Source organism: Thunnus maccoyii, chromosome 3, assembly GCF_910596095.1.
Source record: "Thunnus maccoyii chromosome 3, fThuMac1.1, whole genome shotgun sequence".
In the NCBI taxonomy this organism is placed as follows: domain Eukaryota; kingdom Metazoa; phylum Chordata; class Actinopteri; order Scombriformes; family Scombridae; genus Thunnus; species Thunnus maccoyii.
Window position 1 is genome coordinate 18,237,991 of NC_056535.1, and position 25,748 is coordinate 18,263,738.

Genomic DNA, 25,748 nt, shown 5'->3' on the forward strand with positions numbered 1-25,748 from the left:
ACCTACCTCACTATAATATAATATTTGAGGTGCTCATTACCAGGACTGGAATGAAGATCACTTCCTACATTTACATTAGCAGACTTTCAAGAACAAGGGTTCAAGATTTTAAAATGTTGGTGTTTTATAGCATCCTGTATCAGTGGAGGATAAAGCATTTAATATGTAGAGTAAGAACATAGTGAAGGATGCCAAATGATCATATAAAATATCAAATCAAATAAAAACTGAGAGGTAGTTTTCATGCCACAGTAGAAATCACAAAAACAGATACAGATTCCTTGTGAGGAAAATGAGCAATTAAAGCAGGACTGCAGCAGTGCATGTCTACATTAAGCATATGCAGCAACACAGTCACACATCAAGTGTAATCCTTTCCCATAAAGTTTTACTTCTAAATGTCAAACTTTGTCTTTTCTTCTTCTTCTTACACTAGTTATCCCAAATTAATTCAACAGTGGCTTTCACATCTCTCCCATCAAAACAGTCCTCGTCATTACCTGAGTTTGAACTATTTTTGACACTGCACAACAAAAGCGACGGCCGTGTCAACCTTCAAAGTAAGAACAAAGGCCTGAATTCAGGGGGATAGCTGTGTAACAGCAATAGTAGATATCATCATAATAATCCTTCACGTTCCGTGTCTCACAGAGATTAATGAGGCATACAACGGAGGAAATCATAATTAATTTGTAATAAGTGAAGGTCAGGGGAGCAGAGGTGAATTATTAACTACCACGTGCACAGGGGCTCGCTGCCAAGCAGGTGTGATCGGGGTGAGTTTAAGGTGAGTGGAGAAATATGTCACGCACAGTTTGGCGCCCAAACACACGGACACAGAGACACGTTTGATAGCAGTTAAGGAGCTCAGAAACATCTAAACACACAGCATGTAAAGTACAGACGCAAACAAGAATGTGTGCTTCAAGAGTAGCAAAATTTTAATTCAGTCAGAATAAAATCCACTGACTAACTAACCATACTCACTGTATTAAATCCTGTTTTCAGTGCAGTAATGTTCTGAATAAGAATCAAAGATCAGCAGAGCAGCGCAGTGTATCAAACCCATAGCCCTTTAATCCACTGTATCCATCTCTATTATTCACTGTCTGAATGAACAGTGGTTTAAGACTACCAAGTGCACAGTGCGAAGCGTGAGCGAGCACATGTCACAGCAGTGTGCCAGACTGTGCCACGCCACACCACGGCTGTGACAGGTCAGCAAGAGTCAGCAGGTATATAGGTCAATCCCCTGGGACTCCTTCAATGGGGACACGTGGTCAGGCCTGTGGATTAGAGAGGAAATGAAGGATCATCCACTGAGTAAGCAGGACTCAACCACAGTCACAGCCACTCATATATAGTTCAACCCACTGCATTAAAGATGAATATAAAATTATAGTAAGATGATCATCAGAAGGAGTTTTGCAGGGCCAAATATGCAATATCTCCACACTATTCTGAATGAAATAGCAGAATACGACGACTCAGGGTCACTGGTTCTCACACAAGTCGTTCACTGAGTTGTAACTGAAATTATTTTTACTCGATTAACATCACATCAGCTCACAACTACCAACTACTATCAATCTGAGCAAGGCCACAAAGAGTAAATAATGTTGTCTCAGAGAATAGCTATTCTGAAATGAAAATAATATAAACATATCAAAAATTACAGCAGTCTCTTAAGTGGAAAACCCAAGGAGTAGAAAGATCACTTGATAAAATTGTGTGAGGCAAATAACTCCAAAGTACAGCAGGTTTTGCATGTATAGCTGTGAAATATAGTGTATGTAGAATTGAATGTAAAGCATTTGAGGGAAGTATATTTTAATATGTACGTCTCTGCATAAAACACAGCATACAAGTTTCTGCACATCCAAGTCTAACCTTCATTACCTGTGTCCAGCTCTGATCTACCTAAAAGCATATTCCATATAATAAACTAATCTGATTAAATTCCTTACTATGCAACCTTGGTTATACATTGGAATAACATTCAAAAATAGCTAAGTTGCTATACATTTTGAGAAGTGTCTTCAGCCTCACTAGCCGCGCCATCACTGACTGCTCATGTGCAATATAACCTTATTCACAACATTTACATTGTCTGTCATGTGCAATAACTGCTTACAAGTGTCTGCCCATGTGCAATAGATACAAAAAAACTGAGTTCTGCTATTTTTAATACTCTTTTATATATTATTTTTTATATCATTTCTAATTGACAATTTACAATTTTAGTTACTGCTTTTTTTGTTATTTATTTATATTTATACTGCTTCTTTTTTAAATGTATATTTTATACCTTGATGTGTGGTTTATTCATGTTTCAGGGCTGCAAAACCAATTTCATTGTACTGGAAATGTGCAATGACAATAAATGCTGCAATAAATTGTACTCAGAACTGAAAAAAAAAAGAAATAGACCTCAGACATGGAAAAGTGCAATGAAACATTGGAAACTCAGGCAAGATCAATCTAGCCTGAGTTCGCTGACAGAAACACACCTGACGTCACAATAATATGGAGTATAGAGTATTATAGTATGAAATATTTCTATTTCCATTCAGTTGATTTGTGCTTGATAGAAGTCTTTTTGAGCATGCGGTACTAGCCCAGTCCTCCCGTCTCTTTTAAAGTGTGCTAATCTGTTAAATCAGCTGCTGTAGTGTTGGGTTGGAATGAAACCCAGCACATACAGTTTGCTGTGGGCGTCCATGTTTTCCCAAGCAGATCCACTGGGACACATTTAGATTGGAAGATGGGAATACCAACTTGGAATTATCAACTTCTGACTATCAACTTCTGAAAGGCTTTCTATTCTGTTCTATTCTATTCTTAGCAGGTTTTAATGTTAGCTAATTTGCTAATTAGCACTAAACACTATTGAAAAATTTGACCTGATGATTGTGCTAGATGAAAAGTAATAAGGATTCATCTTCTGGGAAGATGAATCCTAATTAATTACTGAATGTCTGCACAAAATGTCATAGCAATCCATTCATTAGCTGTTGATATGTTAGTCTGGACCAAAGTGGTGGACCATATGACCGACTGTCTAGTAGACCAATACTGACTATCCATAGCATGACGCCACCAACATGGCTAAGATGAAATACATGTATAACCAAGTTAATGATGATTTTTCTTTCAGAGAAATTACTGGTCAGCATAAACCATAATTTCACACTCGAATATCACATAACTAATGTGAACAAATAAGCACATTACCATTAGTTCCAGGCACATGTGAAGTAACTTTCCTCTGAGTTGGATTCACAATCTCTCCAGCAGAGTGTGTTGCTGGAGGACAACAGTGTGTCATCTGCCGTTAAGTGTGTGTGTGTCTCTGCTGTCCCTCCAGGGATGCAGTAGCACAGGGTCAGGTCATGTTTTCTGCTCTTTATTTACGTATTCTGTCTGTTTCTATTTGTCTCAACACAGACAACAGGTGCCCTCTGCTTGTACACGGGCCAGTTGTTGAGTGTCCCACCTCAGTAGGGGGGCTCTCATTACATAAATAAAACACTGTGAAGCACCAAGACATCCAAGTGGTGCCACAAGATCATTTTGTCCTTAAAAGTATGTTTCTAACCTCACATTCTGTCATGTCACAAACACAGACTGGTGAATGATATTTTAATTCTTTTTTGCAGCGTTTGTTAAATGTTTAACAGTTTTTAATTTGTAAAGGCATCAGCATCCCTCTCCACTGGAAAAATCAGCAAGAATCATACAGCTTAGGTGGTGCAATTTTACAATTTAATATTTTTCAATCTAACCTTTATTTAACCAAGAAAGATTTTATTTTTATTTTAAATGTATTTTTCAAGAATGTCATGGACATGATAGGCAGCAATACAATAACAGTGAGTGACAGACAAAAAACAGATCACACAAAATATGTCACAAAATAAAAATTAAATCGAAATTAAATTACAAAATCTTGAATATAATTTCAACTTATGTAATATTTTATCCTAAAAAAACAACCTAAATGTCATCTTGAAACCACCCAAGAGCTGCCTAAAACCACAAAAATAGCTAAACTATGACTTAAAGCGACAAACACAAATAAAATACCCCAAAACATCTGCACACAGAAGAGAGAGCATACTTTTGCTGCAGAAATGATTTAAATCCACAGAGTGAGACCAAGTTACAGAAAGTATATTCATTCTTTTGGACCCCACTTTTACATAAATTTCATATATTATGCTATTGTATATGCTTTTTATTTCCTAGTTAAAAAAAATGTCTGTGTACTATGAGTATACATTATCACAGCACACTATAGAGTATATCATATACTGTATATGGGGTACTAAATTACCATGCTAAACATATAATAACCCTAATCCATTGCCTCCACCACATCTAAATATAACTAAATCTTTAAGGGAGATTCTGTGGATTCACCTCCTCCATCACTCAAAGAAGTGAAGTCTTACCTAAAGGACAAGAACAATCCAATATCCCTCTTCACACACTTCAGAACTTGTAAGACTGCACTCAAAGGAGGTCTGTTGGGCTGACGGCAAAGTGGTATTTGACTCTTTCCAGAGTTTTTTTGTGGTAAGCCTTTTAGCCCAGCTCTGCTAATTTGCCCTGAGAATATTCAAGATGAATTGCAGTGTTTATCCCTCTGCAATCTTATTTAAAAGCACCCAGTGGCAACACACAGCTCAGCTTACTTAAGTGAATGCACCTCTCTCTGTGGTCAAACTGTCCAATGTAGTCAATATAACAAGAAGTCTTTGATATTTCTTATTTGCACCTTCCTACCTCATCGATTACACAGTCATATTTCCTCATTCACTGTTCTCCACCTTTGCAGGCTTTGATCAGCATACAGACTTCATTGTCAGCAAGACAATAAGACAGAATCCCAACGTAACTGAGTAAGTTGACGTCAGAGGTATGCACAGGTCAATAAGAGTATAGTCTGTCAACAGCATTATATAGAGGATGGGTGCTGCCATGGGTAATTTGCTCACTCCCAAAGAGTCAGATTTGCATTTTGCAAAAATCCTCCAAGGCAAAAACCAAATAAAGGCAGTGGCAAAAACAAAAGTCAAACCTCTAAACATACATCTGCTTTTCAAAATGTTAATCAAGCTGCAACCAAACAAACCTATTTTACACTACGATTGGCAGCCGAGCCCAAACAAGGCATGTGCCTTGTCACATATGTCTGTCCCCAGGACAAGTTAATCGGGCTGTCTCCTCGCCCCTGTTTTATTTGAGATGAGTTTCTAATATTCCTGGCAGGCAAATCTACAGCTAGCAGCCAAGCAAATACAATTCATGTATCTCACATTTATCTTTCAGACAAGTTACTCAAGCTGCAACCTATCAAGAGAGCCTAGTCAGATGACACCTTCATTGGTACAAGTCCAGTAAAAATATATGACTACTTATGCTAAACTAGTCTTTCAGACACATTGCTCCTTGCAGCTGCATACATGTACTACTTGGTTAGCAAGTCTGTATGGCAGTCTGGGCATCAACAAGTAAGTTGTCAGGCAATGTCTGATTTACATTAATAGATTAACTAGTCTTCTGGACGATTACTATTCTTTAAAAACCTTGAAAATATTTAAAAAATGTCCAATCTTAAAGCTTCACTCCCCTCAAAAATATATTTTTCTTCTTGTCACTTCACTTGTAACCTCACAACTAGTTTAGAGCCAATCATGGTCAAATATTCAAATTACACAAGTGTGACACGGAAACTTGAGGCCTCCAGTGCACAAACACTAATAATGGACTCTTCAGTAAAGGAGGATGCATCTTGTGTCCAGCAGTTAAACTTTTGAAACCAACCGTATTTGCATATTCAACGGTAAGAAGGGTAATTTAACTTTTTTGTAAAAAAAAACCAAGTCAGACACAATTTATTACTCTAGTGGTGGATTTTTTATGTTTTAAAAAATGACTGGAGGGGATCTTTAAATATTTCTGTATCATGTTAAATATTCATTACTGAATGCGCATCAGTCAATTTTGTAGCAAAGAACACCCTTAAGTATCATTTATATAAGAGCTTAAAACTGCATGCTAATCACTTCCCCAGTACTGTGTGGGTAGTTTGATCAGATTTGATTGACAGTTGCCTGGCAACATGAGCAAACAACCCACAGCTGTCATCACATTTGATTTGATTGTTGCTAAATCCTGATTGTTGTACGTAAATGCATAGTCACGTTTTTCGAAATGAGTCCCGCCCACTATAGAAATCTCACATGTGACATAACCAAAACCATTTCTAACTTTGGCAGAAAACATTGTGTTCATGTACGGCTCCATCACTCATAGTAAGGAGCTGTTTGAGAAAAAACAATAAGAGCTTGTTAGGTGACAACATTTACTCAAGAGAAATTTCATTTAAAAATGAGCTGGCTGCCATATTGGACTTGTCTAATACCTGATTTGAACATCATTTGTTGATATTATTACTGATAATACAGGACTACATCAACTCATATGGGAGCTCTTTAAGTCAGGAGGCAGACAGGTCCATAAAAAAAACTGTGGTCATTTTAACCATTAGAGTTGTTAATGGAAGGATGAGAGGGTGGCACACCATGTGATGAGTCGTAAGTGGTTCTGGAGAGACAGATAGCAAAGTTTAAAATGCAGCAAGTAGATTGATCAGACACCTCTGCTGCATCTTAAAAGTATATTTCATTCACTGGTATAAAAAGCACAGGGATCACTAATCCAGCATTCAAAACAGTAATTGACGTTGAAGAGTATGTGTTGGTTTTTTGAAATAAGGTGTTTAGAATGTAAACAACAGTGACCACGTGAACCCATTAGGAAGTATTACCCTTCCTGTGGTTGTTGTGTCACACCCCCAGCAGTAAACTGCACTGGCAGTGTCTTCACTAATGGAGGCAGTGGGAGGACCATCTCTCTGGCTGAGTGTAATGTTCCTATTGCTACTTTTGCTATTGTTGTTATTGTTGTGAGGTCGCTGTACAGAGCAGCAGTCAGAGCCTCACAAACTGATCTGATCATCTCGACTGCTGCCCGACAGCTGCAGCACTGAGAAGATTAGCAAGGGGTTAAATGTAATATCTTAGCGATCAGTGAGCTTTATCTCTTTCATTTTGTCTCTCAATCTCCTGCTCCCTTTCATTATAACTCTCCCTCTGTCTGGTGTGTGTTATTTTTCTGGTGTGTGTTCCCCTGACATACAACCACACGTCTCCGTTCTATAATCTCACATTTGTGTCGGCAGCCTTTTAGTATTTGCAGCCTCTAAGCGTAGCGCACACACTCAACTAACCCCCCCTCCCTCTTTCCTAATGCCAGCATTAGGGAGTAGTCGCATGCCTGAGGTGCTTCGGGGAAGAGCGAGCGGGAGCACCGATGAAGCGGGTGAAATAATGTGTTGAGACAGGAGGGTCCAGTAGCAGGGGTGGGAGGACTGCTCCGGCCCACCTCTGTGGCTCTGACAGCGAGGACAGACGCGGCACCGCCACGGGCTCCTGGAGCATCGCTAAAGCTCGTTAGCATAGCCACCAGGCCTTGAAGATGATGAGTTCTGAAGAGGTGATTAAGCCAATGCTGAGGTCCCTTGTAGGCTTCAAAGCACATTCACTCAAAAGGTAGGAGAGGAAGGGCATTTGAAGATAGAACTGCTGAAAAGGACCAGGAGGGGGGGGGGGGGGGGGTTAATTCAAGTTCAATATGGTCACTGTGCTCCTCAGATAGTCATTCATCAAAAGAGCTGATATTGCTGCAGGTGCAGGCAGGGCTTGGAACAGATCGAGGTTGACCTCAAAGACAGCTCATGAAAAATGAACACTTGTGGTGCACAGAGGCTTAGCAGAATAAGGCACATACAATGCAATCCCCATGTCAAAAGGTGCTAGTAACTGTAGGTTTTCCTCTCACCCTCTTCTATTTCCTGTCACTCTCAGGTTTAGTATCAGGCAAAACAGTGCTGAAACACAAAATTTCAAAAAAACTTCAAAGGCACAAAAGATAACACTTGTGCTTGTTCATGGAATGGGAGCTTTGCCGCTGGATCCCTCAGCAGATCGTTTTTTGTCAAAGTGTATGCAACTCCAGTTCGGTCTGAGCCCACAGACTGCTGCCAAACACAAAGGTCCCAGAGATGAGAGTGAGTGGCATTTAAGCCTCCAAACCAGCGAGCCATCTGCGCTGGGTGCCACATAATCTCAACAGGAAGCAGTCATTGCTGTACATCACATCATCTTCCTGTCATACTGCAGCACAGTCATTTTTATCAGGGTGTATTCTGTGGCGCATGGATTTGGGGTAAACATGCCTCATGTAATTCAAATTTAACACGTGCCGCTGCTTTAGAAATACAGGATTTAGGTGGAAAACCTTTGTTTCACCATTACAGTCTCTTCAACGCTAATATATTTTATCAGACAAAGTCAAAATGGCATTGTCTTAGTTTAATCATCCAACAAGGCTTACTATTCTCAGATGGCACTTATTTGTGTGGGTGGATCTTTACAATGGTGTTGGGGTTAAGTACCGTACTCAAGGGGATCACTACACTCCCTCAACACGGATTAGAAACACTCTCAACTATTAGCTTCTTCTACAAGACTCCCCCCCCACACACAGAACACACACACACACACACAAATAGAAAAACACCCCTCTCTCCATCTCTGTCTCTTTTTGTTTGCATCTGTATCACCTCTTATAAATACGCTGTCTTATTATGTGCAGGGGTTTTAAAATGCTCGCCCCTGCTGTTGCCGCTAAATCAACAGAGCGCAGACTGAATCAAGAGGGCTGAGTACCTGTGTTGCAATGTCAACCGCCAGCGATTCAACTAGAAGTAATTGCCAATTCAATCAATGTGTCAACAGCGAGCAGTCTCCAACTAAGGCATGTAGACAGGAGGAAGAGGAATGCAAACGGAGGGAGAAGAGCACTGAAACGTGCAAAGAGGAGGCGGGTGCATGTGTACATCCATCCTGACTACGACTGAAACAAGAGAGACAAGGGAGCAAAACAACCACAGCGTCACATTAAATAATGATGTGTCAAGGGGCAGATTTTATGCGTCTGGCATGTCACCTAAATCTATATAATGTAAGAGAACTGCAAAACATTTGAATAAGAGCAGAAATAAAGCAGGGTACAAGAAAACAGTGAAATATTTCAAAAGATTAAATTCCTGCTTCTGGCATAATGGTTATTTTTCAGCGAGGAGTCTCAGGATCACACAGTTCACCCATTTAATACATTTGAAATAAGAGAACAAGAAGGTGAAGTATAATAATGTGTGTTTACGTCCATATGAGAGTGTGTATGTGACTGTGTGTAGGGCTGGAACATTTCTTACTTTAAAAAGTACCAGATGCAACCATAAGCATTAGCATTTAAATTAGCATTTAAAAATGTTAGTAGCATAATACAATATTTAGATTGTTAAAATAACTAAAATTACAAGAAGATACAGTTATAGGTAATCATGTCATTTTATTTATTTACTCAGTTGTCAGACAATAATTTGTATATAACTATATTAATGTAATAGCATTATTGTTATCTTTATCAACTACAAATTTAAAAATGTGTCTATATTCACTAAATATTCCAACACAAGACTTTTTTTAACAGTGAACTGACACAAATTGCGATACCTTGTGATCAGATTAGTCATGTTGCACTGTTCCGTGGGTTTGAAACATGCATGTGTAAGATGCATACGCACATGTGAATCTGAACACATAGTACCAGTGCTATCTGTGTGCTGGCTCGTATAAGCACATAGTACATGCGGCGCAAAGAGATATGGTAGCATTAAAAGGAGGCAAGCAGCTGATCGGGGCCTGGTGGGTGTTTGAATCTGTGATGGTGTACCATCATCATCACTTTGGAAGCAGCCAGGCTGAGCATGGCAGGCTTGGATGCATGATGCCGGCAGCCATCTGGCTTTGGATGGGACTCCTGAGGGAGACACAGGCTGGTGCCAACCTTCAGAAAACACTTCCAGTATGTTTGAGAATGACATGTACATATATACTGTAGCTGTGTGTGAGAGCAGCGACTGTGTTCCCGCAGAGCTGCGGCACATTCACAAATACATGTTCTACATATGTTTGAACGTCGCTGTGTGCCTGGTGTGTCTTCAAGGTCACTGCAGTCTCGGGCAATTTGTAGTACTGAATGAGAAAAATAAAACTTTATAGAATTTCTATTAAGAATTTCTATAATTCAATATATGGCTTTAATCTGTGTACAGCTCTCAGCAGCTGTTGGGTATTAGCGATTCTTCAGATGAGTTTTATAAGGTTTAAAAGTTTTTAAGGAGTACATTTTGTGCTACACAATGCCTTATCTCCAAATTCTCACTATAAAATTTCATCATGTGCCAACCACATACAGTATTTACCTGCATACTTTGTTCCAGGAACATAAAACTGAGCCAATATATAGTTATTGCAGACAGTGTTACAGACGGTTAAAAGGTCTCTGTTTACACTCTCTGACTGTAATTGCTTCGTCACAGCTGAGCATATTACAGAATGAGACAGTGAGTGCTCTTGTGTGTGTGGACGTGTGTGTCGATAGCTTTACAATATACAATGACAATGTGTTCTGAATGTGAGAAATGAAAATGTACAATAATGACTATGAGTAAGTTATTTAAAAGTTGGCCTTATTTCAGCGCTGTATTGTCTCTGGCAGACTAAGCTTTTGTGACCAGGTAACAGAGCCAGGATAGGCCACAGCTGAACTCCATTTACCTAAAATGTCACCTGACAATGCTGATATTAAACTGTTTGTCTGATCCACCTTAATATTCTAGAGGGTGACAAGGAGTCAGTCTTTGGAGAAGCTGAGAAAGCCGTAAAAATGTTGGAATAAATCAGTTCTGAGCAACTAGAGGAGTTAAAGTTTGTCTTAAGTGGTCTTAAGAAAATGTCTGATATGAGGGCGCAAATATGTGTTCTGAAAGAGTAAGTGGACTTTTTGTAAGGTTAAGTACACTATTTGATTCCCTAAGAAATCATATCTGATTAAGTCTCAAATACAACCCGCTAACAGCCTCGTACAAATGTGCCGTTAAACTAACATGCAGCTGCACGTGTGCGTTTCTCTTCTCGTCAACACACACACTGACCTTATCTGACACGAGAAATCACACACAGCTCTTTTTCGCTGCTCCACACGGCATGAACTATTTATAATGTTCCCCTTCATTGAATTATTGATGAGCCATGTTTTCTGTTTCTATACACGTTTAATACAGTTCTGGTAGAAATTCAGTTCTATTACAAATAATCCACTCAGGGCTTCAGTCTTGCTATAAACAGTGGGCACACTTTTATAACATAATAATAATAGCCGACAGAGTCAGATCAGTACGCCTGCCCAACCGTGGGAACAAAATGTATGGGAAAAACTGGCAATGTTATAGTGAGACTTCTGCGATTTGAAACATGATGCATTGTATCAAACACACATTTAGCTGTATTTACAGTCAAGAATGAGCTAAGGGTTGGCATGCACTTTGTCGTATCTGCTTCACTAGACTGGAGTATCCTGTGCTGGCGGAAGGAGGGGCAGAGAAACAGAGTGATTCAGGAATGAGGATTGACATGCAGTGTACTGTAAATCAGATTGAGCGGCAGACACTCCAGTGAAAACATTTTATGTTCTATTTATAACCAAACTCTGGGGAGAAGACACAAGGTTGGTTTTAATCTCCTTGAGAAGCATAATGGGGAAGAAAACAGTCCCAGAACAAGGACATCTTATTTACTCATGACTTTCAGCGCTAATTGATGTGAAATAATGTGCAACGTAACAAACAGTTGGCTTCCTCTCACTCATTATCTCTGATTCTCACTCTCTTCCTCCTCCTCCCTCTCAATCTATCGCCTCTTTCCTTTCTCTCCTCCTACGTTCTTCCACTCGTTCTCACACACAGAGACGCTGGCAATGGTCGTCTCATCACAGATTAAAGAGGGGCTGAATATTCTTTTATATGATACAGTTCAGCCTAATTTGCTCTGAATTAATTATGCATTGTGTCACTCATGAGTTGATGGAAAATTTATTTTCATGGATATTTCCAGCATTTTTCTGATTTCCACAAGCGACAAATCTTTTTTTTTTAAAAAAATCCTCACTACTGTTACAGAAAATTCAATACGGGATGTGATGATCTATTACCAATGATGCTTTAGGGGGTCAATATGTTTCCAATCAATATTTCAGAATGTTGTATGGTAATAATTTATGTCAATTTGTAGAGATTTGAAAAAAAGAAAACGTGTAAGGAGGGTCTGATGCTTTAAGTTTAATCATTTATTGCTGTTTTTTTAATTACTTTAATTACTTTGGTACATAATCACCATTTGTGTTTTCTCCACACTTGTCACTTTCCATTAGTGGAAGCATTTTCAACATCACAGGAGGAATGTCAACTGTTTCTTCTTGCAGCCAGAAAAAAACTGTCTTTTGGATACTTGGGGACATATGATCCAAGTGAAAATCAGTTAAAGGTGCAGTTTGTAGAATTTAATGTTATCTAGCGGAATGGATTTGCCAGAAATGGAATATAATAGTCATAAGTATGATTTAATTTGTGTATAATATAATAAGAAAATAAGATTGTGTTTTCATTATCTTGGAATGAGCCCTTTATATCTACGTAGGGAGCGGGTCACTTTCCACGGAACCCGCTATGTTGCACCGCCATGTTTCAACAGTAGCCCAGAACGGACAAGCCAAACACTGGCTCTAGAGAGGGCCTTTCCCATTTTACTTGTTTTTCACAAGTTTTGCGACCACCATAGGCTACATGCTTGGAAGGGGAGGCGGAGGAGTATTCATTTGGTTGCGATCTGCAACCTCACCTCTAGATGCCACTAAATCCTACACACTGGTCCTTTAAAATCTATCTGCTCCTTTTCAAAGGATCCCGCATTTTTAAAAACAAACAAGGAGCCTTAAATGCATTTGGAGTTTCTCACCTCTACTAGTGCTATAGAGCAGTTTTTTAATCGGGTCCCCGTTTTGCTTGTTGCGTTTTATTTGCTAATTGTTTTGTTTGTTTGCATGCAGCTGACACGATACACAATAGTTTCACACTATATTTCAGTGATCAGGTGGCTGTCATGAATCTAGAAACACAGCAATGTTCCAGCAAAGGCAAGGAAGGAAACGACTGCCAGCTAGTAAACACGGATGTAAACAATGTGGGATTTAAAGTACTAAAATCATTTCATGAGGAGGGAAATTTATTCACCACTTTTTTTTAGACTTCAAGAAAACACACAATTCATTTTGGAGTAACATTCAATGCAAACTTAACTTTTGCTTGTTTGCAAGAAAACTCCACAGTGCCCCTTTAAAAAAAAAAAAAAGAAAGCTGGTGCTACTCTGTTTTTTTGTTTTTTTTTTGTTATCAACAAATCCCATGAAAATACCAAAACAAATTCTTCTGTCTTACTAACATGGTTTTTCTGTATAACCAAAGTCTTGCATAGTTTATTCCCCTGTGCCGTAGAGCTCCATTGTTTTCCAAAAACTATTAAAAACATATAAATTAGCCACATACTATACTTCCACTGATTTTCCAACATTAACATGAACATGACCACTGTAGTTTATTTTGAGTCAATCCCACAGAGCACACCAACTCTACAGTTGAAAGTGGCCCCACAAAAATACACAATGATTTTAAAGATTCAGATCTTCAGTGCGAAATATCGAGATGCTCTATAAAAACAAAGAGACCAGTGGCAATTTGAAGAAATGATGCAACTACAGGCTTTGTCACCAACCTCATGACAACAGGGAGGGGTGATCACAGTTCTGCTCGCAACAGGCAGGAAAAGACAGAAAAAGCAGGCAGAGAGAAACAGTAAAGTTTGCAGAGATTACGTGAGGATGAGGAGGATGAATGTGCCAAACTGTGGAAATCAAGCTGAGAAACCTAGATTCAAAGTACAAAGCCTCACACCATGTCCAAATGGTTCCCACCCACTCTGGAGCGACCTACCTGCCAGCTCACATGGAAAGAAAACAAAAACTGTTCACCGTTTTGGAAAGAAGGCACCTTATACTGGATTGAGATGCGGACTGTAGCCAGTGGAGCAGAGACACAACACACCTAATAAAAGAGACTCTCATGAAAAAGTGCAGTCTGAAAGTTTTCGGAGACTCGCAGCATCTCAGCAGCCGAGCATGAAAGGGATGCCTGACAAACAAATTATCTCTCTGTTTCCATAGCGATCTATGAATGGCCTGTGTTAGTGACTGTGACAGCCAGATGCCTGGGAAGACAAGGCTTGCCCATAAAAAGCCAGCACTCTGCAGAAAGCCTGTTATTACTGCAATCATTCAATTGGACTTGATTTGCATAATTAAACTCTGTTATTGCCTGGCTCTGGAAGCCTCTGAAAGTCCCTGCTCTTACCAGCTGGATTCCCACCATGACAACGGACAAGGGGGCACTTAAGGGAAGTACAAAGCCTCAGCTGACCCTTGGATGTGACTAATCAATATTAAGATTATCCATTAAATTGAACTTGATGGGGCTCTGTTTCCTGTGGATTGGTCATAAATTTCTGTGCAGCTCCAGGGTAGAGTGCACACTGATGAGGTGAGTCACAGCCTGGATTTCACTTTGCTAACTACATGAAAGGCCCTGACAGAGCAGAACAGAGCAGGTCTTGAGTGAGAAACTCAGAGAGAGAGAAAGGCAGGAGAACAGAGAAGACGCTGAACAATCACAGGCTTACGTAAAACGTTGTGTGTAGAAGCTGGGTACAGAACCTGCTATATGTAAATCGAACTATCCAAAATTCTTGTGCAGAAGTGTTCTTTTACACAAGTGCTTTATGGTTTATATCATGAAAGTTGTTTGTTGATCTCTTTGCATTAAAGAATTAAAAGAGAAATACAATAAGAACCTCGGTAACAAGGCAAATGGAGGCAATTGTTGGTCACTTGACAGCACCTGAAGCCAAATTCTTGATTGATGCGCACAGGAGTCCTCTAAAAATGCAGCTATTCACTCCACGACCAGGCAGCCCAAATTGATAACAACACAACCGTTTCGACTGCATTATGACACAGCATTTTTCCCAGAAACACGTCGATAAATCATTTCATTTAGCAAATCCATGGTCTGCAAGCCGTCACAGACCAGTTGACACTTTGTCACACACATTTGAAAGCCAGATAGATCAAATCAGAGTCTTACCTCGACTAGGTGTGGAGTGGGGTTGAATCCACACATGTTGCACACTAAGGAATGGCACTGTGTGCATGTGTTGTAGTTGGGTTGTTCTACTGTGTTGCCTACGTTGAGGTTTGTCTTACATAGTGGACAACTAGATTTGGGCTTAGAGGAGTCCAGGGGAGCAGGCTGTTGTTGCTGCTGAGGAGGGCCTCGAGGTCCCTGTTGTGTAGGCTGAGGTCCTGAGGGTTTACCTGCCCCGGGTCCTGGACCAGGAGGTCCTCCTGGTTTGGGGGCTGGTTTTGGGGGCTGTTGTTGGGGTTGAGTAGTCTCAGATATAAGAGTGCTGGCTTGGTTAAGGAGAGAAGCACCAAAGCCAAATAACTTCCCAAAAGTCTGCTCTGGAGGTGGGGGCTGTCGTGACGGGGAGCTCCCCGCACTGCGTGTCTGGTCCTGGCGGGGGTGCTGGGGTTGGTGGGCAGGGGAGCTGCGGGACAAATCAGGCTGGGACGGGGCCTTGGCCATGCCAGGGAGAGGGACTGCCCCCGGAGGGAGCTTCGCTTGTTGCTGACCTGGGCCAGCTGGACCAGTCTGTTTGGTAGGGCCAGGCGCAGGCTGGGCCTGTGCTGGAGGCTGCGTCTGAGGAGGGGTCTGTGTCTGGGGTGCAGGCTGAGTCGGAGCATCAGGTATGAGTTCTGGTTTGGCCGCATGAGAAGGAGAGTGTATCTGCTGCTGACTCTTGGAGCGTGGCGTGGTCATGTCCATCCCTAACGCTCTCTGCATCTGACAGTTGAGACATAGCCACTCTTGCACCTTTGAAGGAAAAAGACAAAAAACAAAACAATGTTCATAAGCTACAGTATTGAATTGTCACTATTCAGCATATAAATGACTGTAATAATTAACAGATAGGGTTAATTAATAGGTTGAATACAGTTGAATACTGTAGATGACACAAAAATATGGGTTATTTATTGAAAGAAGTCAAGATATCTTTGAAAGGAGTTAAAGTGACGGATGTGGTGTTTTCATCCTCTCCCTGCATTCCTGTAGGTTTCTACTGGATGTTCCACTTTCTTTTCACAGTCCAGAGAGGTGCAAGTATGATGAACTGGGTGTGAATGTGAACATACTGTAAGTGTGTTGGTCTGTTTATGTGATGGACTGGCTGCCTGCCCTTCATCCAATGCATGCTGGGAAAGGCTCCAGCACACTCTGAATAGGAATGATTGATATGATTGAATGAAAGAATAATTATGAATGATGTAAAATATCTTGCTGAGGAGGGATTTAAGCATCCCTTTGCCTCAGCGTGGGCATTTATTGGTAAACATAATTTACCCACAAACAAATGTGTAGGAAATAAATGTGACAGATGGGGTGAACTCTGGACTTGTTCAATAAATCATGGCTGCCCCTGATTTGGTAATTTTCCCTCATGTCTTTTCTGTGCGTCTCTCCTCTTTTTGCTTTCTCTTGCATTCCCTCTCATTACACAACATGTTCCCTTCCTCATTAAAATCCTCCCACCATTCTCCTCTTGTTTCTCCAGCTGTTGTCATTTCCTTTATGTCTTTCCTCTCCCGTCTTCTCTCGTGTACTCTTTCTGCTCCATATAGGCGCATAAGAAGGGGAAAGTCAGAAAGAGGCCCTAGTGATGGCACATGGCCATGCGTGGTAATTGGCATCCTGGTGCTTTGACAGCTGCCACACTATTGTAGCTGTTTTGGACTTGTGGTCATTACATAATGCCTTTATGCATTATAAATGCAGTCAGAGAAAGGTTGTGCGAGGGTTGGAGGTGGGTTGGAGGTCTGGGGCACAAAGAGTGAGGTGGGTGGGTTGGCCACCATCTTTTTCCTTCACACCATAGGGTCAAAATTCCCCTCAAGCCCGTAAAGGTAGATTCATAGATTTTGGTTGGCTTCAGCTGAGAGTTTTTGGTACTCCGAGAGCTGTCAAGGCAAGGACTGAAAATGTAGAAAGATCTCTTCACTTCACTCATCTCTCCACTGCTGTGGAAATGTCTCTGTGAGCCTGTGGCCATGGGAGACTGATTCACACACAAACTCACAAATAACAAACAGCACATACACACACGCGTTATATGTGTTAATATGTAGAATAATACAGTTTAAGTACATAATGATTCTAATATTATTCTTTTAAGGCCTATATTTGGTCATTAATTAGCGATGTTCAAACTATTACCTATAAAGTACAATATAATATTACAATACTATTTTAAAAAACAACACTATTTTATTATATATAATCAAAACTTAATTTTATATCACTGTATAAAATAGTATTGATGATGATTTGAAAAAGTAACACTTGGACTCTGAAAGTGTGTAATTGTGCTGGTACGCTAAATGTATGCTGAATTAGTAAATGCTGTCATATGTCTTTATTAGGTTTTAATTGCAAAATGTTACCGACTGCCTAAAGCATTGTTTCATATATTACTTAAATCCAGTGTTATGAAAGCGTTCCACACATGATAGCAGGTTGGTTGTCAGCTTACAGTTTAACGACAGTAGTATGACTTATCAGACCTGAAGTGTGGTATTGCTCCACATATCACAAGCCGCTGACTCTGCTTTGACACTGCTTAAACAATGACTTTACGCCAGATGATATCATCTAATTCTGCTGCAGCCCTGATACTCTACTCTGACTAGCCATTTCTTTCACTTGGTTATTTCATTAATAATTATACTCCAGTTGAATTGCTGAGATAATCGAGATGTGGTCAGCGATTCACAGATCTGGAACTAGACTAATTTTGCTGCCGGTCGAAATCCTTGTTGCAGTGATGTAGAAATGACGTATTCGGTACACTCTGACATCAGCATTAGGTGTGGTTACAGGTGCAACAGAGCACACAGCAGGATCAGAAGAAGCCTGGTTCCAGACGGCTGAATCATTATCCACATCTTTGATTTGTTCTGCAATTTAAATAGGTCTGGTGTTGCAGTCATTAAGGGCTTTTACCTCTGATTGGAGAAACAAACGACCAATCAGAGCTTAAAGAGGCAGGATTAAGAATGGGGACCCTCTTCCCTAAACAGGTAGCTATCTACCTCACTACATTAATGAAAAATAACAACTGATATACAGACACAAAAATGAGGAGATTGACACAGCTGTACAGAAATAACAAAACACAAAAAAATAACCCTCCCAACAGTAATCAGCTAACATGAACATAATTGTAGCTAGGTAGCTAGCTAGTTATTTAGGAAAGATAGTCCCCATTCTTAATCCTGCCTACAAACGGTCTACCTGTCTTACAGTAATTCTCAGTCAGTCAGTCAGTGTAGACAGCGAAATTCACAGGCTCAGCAGCATCTTAGCTTATGCCTGGTCCCCTGCCAGTCCTCAATATAAGGAGCGATGAGGCCGTGGTTTTCATTGTCAAACAGGGGAATCTGAGAAGCCGGGAGCAGAGATGAACCCTGGGGACAGTCAGAGTAATGTGGACAGTCGAATAAGCCAAAACTGGAGCAACACAACACCATCCGACACTGAAACCTTCATCCAATCAGAGACTCACAAGTGGGAACTCCTCTTTCTGTCATTGTTATTGTCCTTGATTTTTTTTTTCCTCTTTCCGAATTACAGTTAGGTTAATCATATTAAGCCCATTGGGGAAAAAAACAAACCAGAAAAACAAAGAAAGCAGCTGAGGGGAGTGAAAGCAGCTATTTATCAATTTCATCGTGTTTCTGTTTGCCTCCACCTCGTCTCTCCATCTCATTCCTCTCTGCGTCCCCCTTGTTATGAGGCAATCAAGTGGATCTTTATGAAATCTGATCTGTATCAGCAAAAAACAAGCGCACTGCACACTCTTGGTCTCCTGCCCTCCTTCTCTGTCTCTTCTCTGTTACAACCCTCCATCTTGTTCTCCTTCACCCATCTTTATTTCCCCTTCTTATCTGCATCCTTCACATCACTCCCTCTGACTCTCTTCCTCCATCTTCATCTGCCTCTCATCGGTACATTTTTCTCTCATGCAGCCTTTATTTCATACATGGATTCAGTTCCTTCATCCGCTTGCTAGATGTGTGTGTTTGCTGGATGTGTATACAATGGTATGATGCACGTCAAAGGTCATGAGCTGGGATTGGAGCCCACAGTTCTGCGAGAACTCAGCGTCTGCCAACGGGACGCTCGAGCACTATGGCTTCATGAAGAACAACAACTTGCTGCCAGAAATAGAACCTTTTAGCAACAAGGACCCACTGAGACTTGGATATGGATCAAATAATGAGTGCAAAGCATCCTTGGCAGTATACACACACACACACACACACTTACATTTTGAATTTTATGTTGATTTGGGTAAGATCCCTCTCTCTTAACCACATTAACTAAAATGGGTGCAATGAGAGAACAACCTTGAATTCAGACATTATTGCAAGTATGGTGTGGCCATGATGCCTTGTCAGAGGTGGAAACTTAAAAAAAATACTTAAGTATAACTTGAGGTACTAGCTGGTCCTTAAGCATGTCAGTTTTTTTTGTCATACTAATATTTATCTGATGGCTGCATCTTCTAATTAGTTTGCTTAATAAGTTGTTAAGGGGCCAGTATATTCAGTCAGACCTGCTTGTGAGATGCTCTAACATTGGTGGACATTGGTCTTCCGAAACCAACGATCCAACATTCACATCCACTTCATGCAGTGATTTGCCAGCTGTGCAGAGTTGAGAAAGCTGTCTGGGGTTTAACTTCTCTCTCTAGTGGGGCTGCAACTAACAGTTATTTTCATTATTGATTAATCTATCAGTTTTTTTCTTGATTACTTGATTACTGAAAAAGTGAAAAAATGGCAATCACTGTTCAAATATTTGGCATTTTTTCTTGAAAAATGACTGAAATGATAAATCAATTATCAAAATAGTTGCTGATTTAATCCGTTAATCAGCTAATCATTACAGCTCTATTCTCTTTTTTCATTCATTTCATGTGAACAACTGAATGCAACACTATGAGTTCCTTTCCAGCAGAGATCTGAAAATATGCACCATTATCCCTGTATTTACAAGATATTACGTCTCCACCCTCTCTATTAGGGTCGACTTTTTAGTCTGCCATCAGGTGAAAACATTCGTGACTATAAACATCTTTGATTTACATCACGGTCGGACAACAAGTCATACAAACTAGTTCTGATTGGGTATAAACCGAACCTTTACTGTACATGTAAAACATGACAACACATGAGTTGTGATACCGTAGTACTAGTGTTTATACAACTCAAATATGTAGAGCAGCTAACAATGATAAAAATGATCATTGCTGGTAGATACATAAATACCTAATTCATCAGAATGGGTTTCACTATTCATAGTTAAGCACATTTTTTGCTAATACTTCACACAAATTGTGACTTTAAGGATTTAGATCCTATAAGTCAGAAGTGTAAAAACAAAAGAAGACTATGAAAGCTCAGGAGACAGGTAGAAGGGATTTTTGTGTCTCTCACACACACTCACACGTTAGAAGATCTAACACTGCATACATCATATAGGTGCACAAGATTCCTCTTTTTTTTTTTCTTTCTCCGGTTTGCATTTGCTGACAGGTGAGAGACATCACGCACTCCATCATTCCCCAGGAAAGCTGGGTAGGGAACAAGCTCAGAGACAAAATCAAACTTGAACAGACAAAGATGCAGACAAAGAGAGAAGCTCTGTCTCAGTGATCACAATGCGGTATCACCATGCAGTACGTACAGCAGCTGAGCACTGCAGTTTGGGGATCAGGATGCTTGGAAGACAGCGGTTTATCAATTCTTTGCAAATTGGGCCAAAAGACATTGAAATTCCTCCCAATGCTTCTCTCTCTCCCCACTCTTTCTGTCAATTTGTGACTCTCCCTCTATGCTTAAATCAAACACAGTCACACTCTACAAACAACTACAATCTCAACAAACCTGTTTTATTCATAAATGTTGCCAAACAGGGAATGAATTTCATAAAAATAAAGTAAGACTGGAAGAAATTATGAGCGGTTGTGGGGAAATAACTGTTACATGTCTATTCATGCTGCTTTTTTAATGTCTCTCACCAGGTATTCTGGTGCATTAACAGACACAGCAGGGAGCCATGGTGTTACTGAGTAGTATGAGTGGTAATGCACAAGATCAAATTAAGGTGTCCTGTACTGAATATTTACACCTGTGCAATATAATGCAATGCCATGTCCTTGCAAACAATATGTTGCTACTTCTGTGAAGCTTTTCATGTTCAATTTTTGTTGAGACTGTGTTACAGAGACGTGGATTCTACTTGAGGCTGCAGTTTGTGCATTGTTGTACTATAGTGTATTATTGTAAGTGTAGCTATTATTAGATAATAGACAACTACACAATACGAACATACACCTCCTCATATTATAAACATTACCATGCACATGCCTTTGGCACAGTCTCAACAAAAACTGAATTCTTTAACGTTAAAAATGTATTTTATATATAAAGATATAAAATATTTTGTACTGTACTGAATTACTTTGTAAAGTTGTTTTTTTTCCACCCATTTAGTACCGTAGAATATTGACATGATCTGATCAGACATATATCAAATATGTAACGACCTGACCAAAAAAAAAAAACTCAAACAAATGGCACATAGTTCAGTCTTAATTGTTGGTCGAATTTTAAAAATATAGGATGCCTAAAATGCAAATATTAAGAAATAAGCTTATTTGACATAAAACAATAATGATTGCCATAAAAAGAACTTTACAGGATAAGTTATGTCTTGCAGTACAACAATAGTAACATGCACATATGTACATATGACAAGCCTCTTATTAGCTTCAGCTGAACGTTAGAATACATTTTTATAAGAATGACAACTGTGGATTTTGTCATCATCACCTATATTGAATTTACTTTAAAAAGGGATGTCTTTGCAGCCAGTATGGAGAGGAGGAACAATTACAGCAACCCATGACCTTTTCAATGAGCATACAGCATGTCAGCGCTGTTTTAAAATTTACTTCAAAAGACATGAATGTGTCCTTTAATAGATGCTTCATTTACTGCAAAATAAAATAACTTACAACCTGATGTACCAGCAGAATATGTAAACAATGTGTGTTTATAGTTTTCTTAACTTGTTAATTGCATATGTTTTAAGGAAAATCAAATACCAGTAAAATCACCATATCGTCACAGTGTTGCTGAAGTGAGCTTTCAGCGTGTCTCTTGTCTACTTGTATAAAAGAGGCGAGGCCAGGAAAGTGGACTTAAGATGCTCCTGAATGTGAACCAAACCAAAGATGTGATGATTTCTGATATTCTTCGCTGGGGAGCCCCGCCCAACTGACTGCGGCGAGAGGAGACTTTAAATATAGTGAGTTATGGGGTAATAATTAAACCAGTGTCCCAGATATAGTTTCTGGCAGTTCTCTTTGAAAAATATTTTGGTATATGCAAAATTCAGCATGTAGTGTCTCAGCTGGATTCTTGACCTAGTTCATACGGTTTGTCCACTTAAAAGTGCCAGTCTGTCATTTTCTATAAAGCGATTTAGTGGATGAACTTAAATATTAAGTGAGAAATTTCTTGTCTCACATGTCATGAAGGATTTACATGAGAGTAGAGAATATATTTATTAGTATTATTTGAATATATTCTCTACGTACAGATATCCTATGTGCCATAAGGAAAACAGCTTTTATTTTTTCTGTAGTGGTACATCTGTGTTACAAACTTACTAAATGGTGCACACAGGGAGGCTGACTGTCTTGCTGGTGGGAAACCGACAGTAAAAATATGCCTCGCTTTGTCCTCACAAATAATTAAACAGCTAATTTTCCTGCGAAACCTTTGAAGACTAGTAGCTAGTCTCAAAAACACAGCTGTCCCAATTGAGTTCAGAATATATTTTTTCATTCATTCATTTTTGTTTAGCATCTCCTAGCACACACTGGGCAGACAGCAGAGAGGCACCTCAGAGAAACAATCAGTCTATTTCAGAGCAAGGATAATTTAGAAACAAAACATAAAACACAAAAGAAAGCATGTCAAATGAACAGAAAGACACATTTTACTCAATTATCTGACCTGGAGCCAAAAAATCCCCTAAACTTTCATCCTCAAGCACTAATATGGTATTTCCAAATTTGAAACATTTCACTTTTTGTGAGGGTGAAATCTTGAGAAATCAAATCCTGATATTTTCTTCTTATTAAACCTGATTTAAAGATTTGAAGCTCAAGCCTATATTAGTGAGAGATCCATATAACGAGCTCACTGTCTTTCACTTTGCCTGATCTGAATGCCATTGAATCTCTTGTGCCACATAATGCAAAGTTTGCGGGGGATTAGAGATACTAATGCTAAACATTTGAATTAATTTGAGGGGATTAGGAACCCGCCTCTGGTTCCCTGGAGGTACAATGGACTTATCCTTCACTGATATGACAGATATTTGTAGACTCCTTCATACATCCAAACATGGATAATGTTGGCATCTAAATGTAGTCACTTGTATAAACAATATACATACTATAACAATTCAAGGAGCTCTCTCTGGGTATCTTACTATAACTCTGTATCCCACAGCTGTATATGCACAGAGATTTTTTTTTTGAGGGGGAGCTGATTGACCAACACAGTGACTCATAGCTGCTAGTCACGGCTAAAAACCCTCTTTTCAAAAACACTGCTGGTGGAAAACTATTTATGGAATACACTCAAAGTTCTAAATTTAACCTCAAAAGTACAACCTTAAAGCAGCAGTAACTGATTTTTTTGCTACTAAAACAAGCTGACATATAAAGTCTTTGTGGTGAACATGTTTGTTGCCTCCTTACACGTCCGGCAGATATGGAGCAAGATTAGCATGCATGTGAAGTCATGTTTCTGGACACCTAATGAACATAAATACAATTTTCAATCTTCTATTAGCTCTGTTTTGGTCTCCACCAACTCGCTGGTCTCCAGGTCTGGTCTGGTCTGCCTTCTGTTACACGGCAAATACAGTGCGTTTATCAGAGCTTTGTGCTGAAAACAAGGTTGATGAAAGTAGAGGGACTGAAGCGAAACAGTAAAACTGTAAACCAAAACAATGAGCTGAAAGACGCTAAAATGCTCCATAGAGCTGAGAGGAGCTGAAGAGCCGGGTGATAACTCTCCATGACTTCATCACTATTTCACATCATATGTCATCATTTGATCATTTATGAATATAAAATATTGATTAGTGTAGCTTTAAATGATCAAATATTAACTAATTTTTAGATGAAAGTATCCACGCCACTGAAATACTCATTTGTATAACCGTAGTTGGATATTTCAAAATGTATTAAAATAGATGCTGCATGTTCGGACTGGTTGCTAAATCTATCTAGTGCAACTGTCAGTTGTGGCCACCTACCTGATTTATTTTAATCGGGGAGGAGGAGATATATTGAGTGCCTCTGCAGAGACTTTTGTGTGGGAGCATTTGTTAAAACTGCTCCTCAGCTTGTGGGTTTGTTGGTTAAAAGAGAAAGAAGCAGTTCCAAGGCGCTCTTCAAACAAAAGTATTAAAAAGTCATCATTTCATGGCTTGTTCAAATAATGTTTTAAATTCGTCTCCAGAGTGTTTCCGTGATACTGAGGCCTTCATCATGGAGAAAAACACCAAACTGCATAAAGAAAAAGTTTTGTTTTCAAAAGTGCCCTAGAACTATTTTTTAATACAGTTCTATATTTGGCATTTTTGGATTGCGGCGCTAAGAGCTGAATCAAGCCAGTGCTGCATAGTGTTAGTATGAACACGCTGACTGTTATGGTTAATTTATGATGATGCTTTTCTCTCCCGTTCTGTCTCCCCCTGCTACCACACAGCTCTCTCTGTCTGTCTCTCTCCTTCGTTCTTTCAGCTGTGGCTTCTCAGGACCCGGCCATCGTTGCAGACAGAAGGAGGGTAGGATCTATAAATAGAAATTGGACCAATTATGAAGCCGATGTTCCCCTGTATGATGGTGGGAGAAGACTGTCACGGGGGGAGTGTCTGTGGTACTTTCTCTATCTCTCCGAGCTCTTGATCTCTGTTTTTTTTTTATTCCCCATCTCTGAGTCTGTCTTTGACTGTCTTGTTCCTCTGACACTGTCTGGCTTTTTCCTCCCCTCTTTCATCACATTTTTAACGGAACACCTTCTTCATAACTAGCAATATTTTTTTTTAACTTGGTGTTACCTACGTCATACCATGATCACATGTACACACGCACATACATACAAGCACACATTCCTTGCGTTTATGCACAGCTGCATCTGCAATGTCTCATTTCTTAGTCTACACATCTAAATAAACCTTGTCCTCTCAGCTTGACTGACAGCCATGAAACAGACTGTGGCATATAACACCCATTTGTTGCTCACTGTTTATATCTCACACAATTGCATTCCCATCACCAGGTTGTTTAAAGCAACTACAATGAGTTTTTAACTGGTTATGAAACAGTCTCATGATGCCCCTGATGCTTCTATATGACCTACATAAGCAAACAAGACCATCAGTGAGAAGATTGGCTTTT

At 39.7% G+C, this 25,748-nt stretch overlaps 1 protein-coding gene across 3 annotated transcripts in view; it reads right to left on the bottom strand.

The window, feature by feature from the left end:
• bsnb (bassoon (presynaptic cytomatrix protein) b) overlaps positions 1-25,748 on the bottom strand; it is a 65,686-nt gene that overhangs the window by 25,903 nt on the left and 14,035 nt on the right. For all 3 annotated transcript variants that reach the window (XM_042406283.1, XM_042406284.1, XM_042406285.1), the window contains exon 3: positions 15,227-16,015. In XM_042406283.1, coding sequence (XP_042262217.1) covers positions 15,227-16,015 — 789 coding nt within the window. The remainder of the gene's footprint in view (positions 1-15,226; positions 16,016-25,748) is intronic.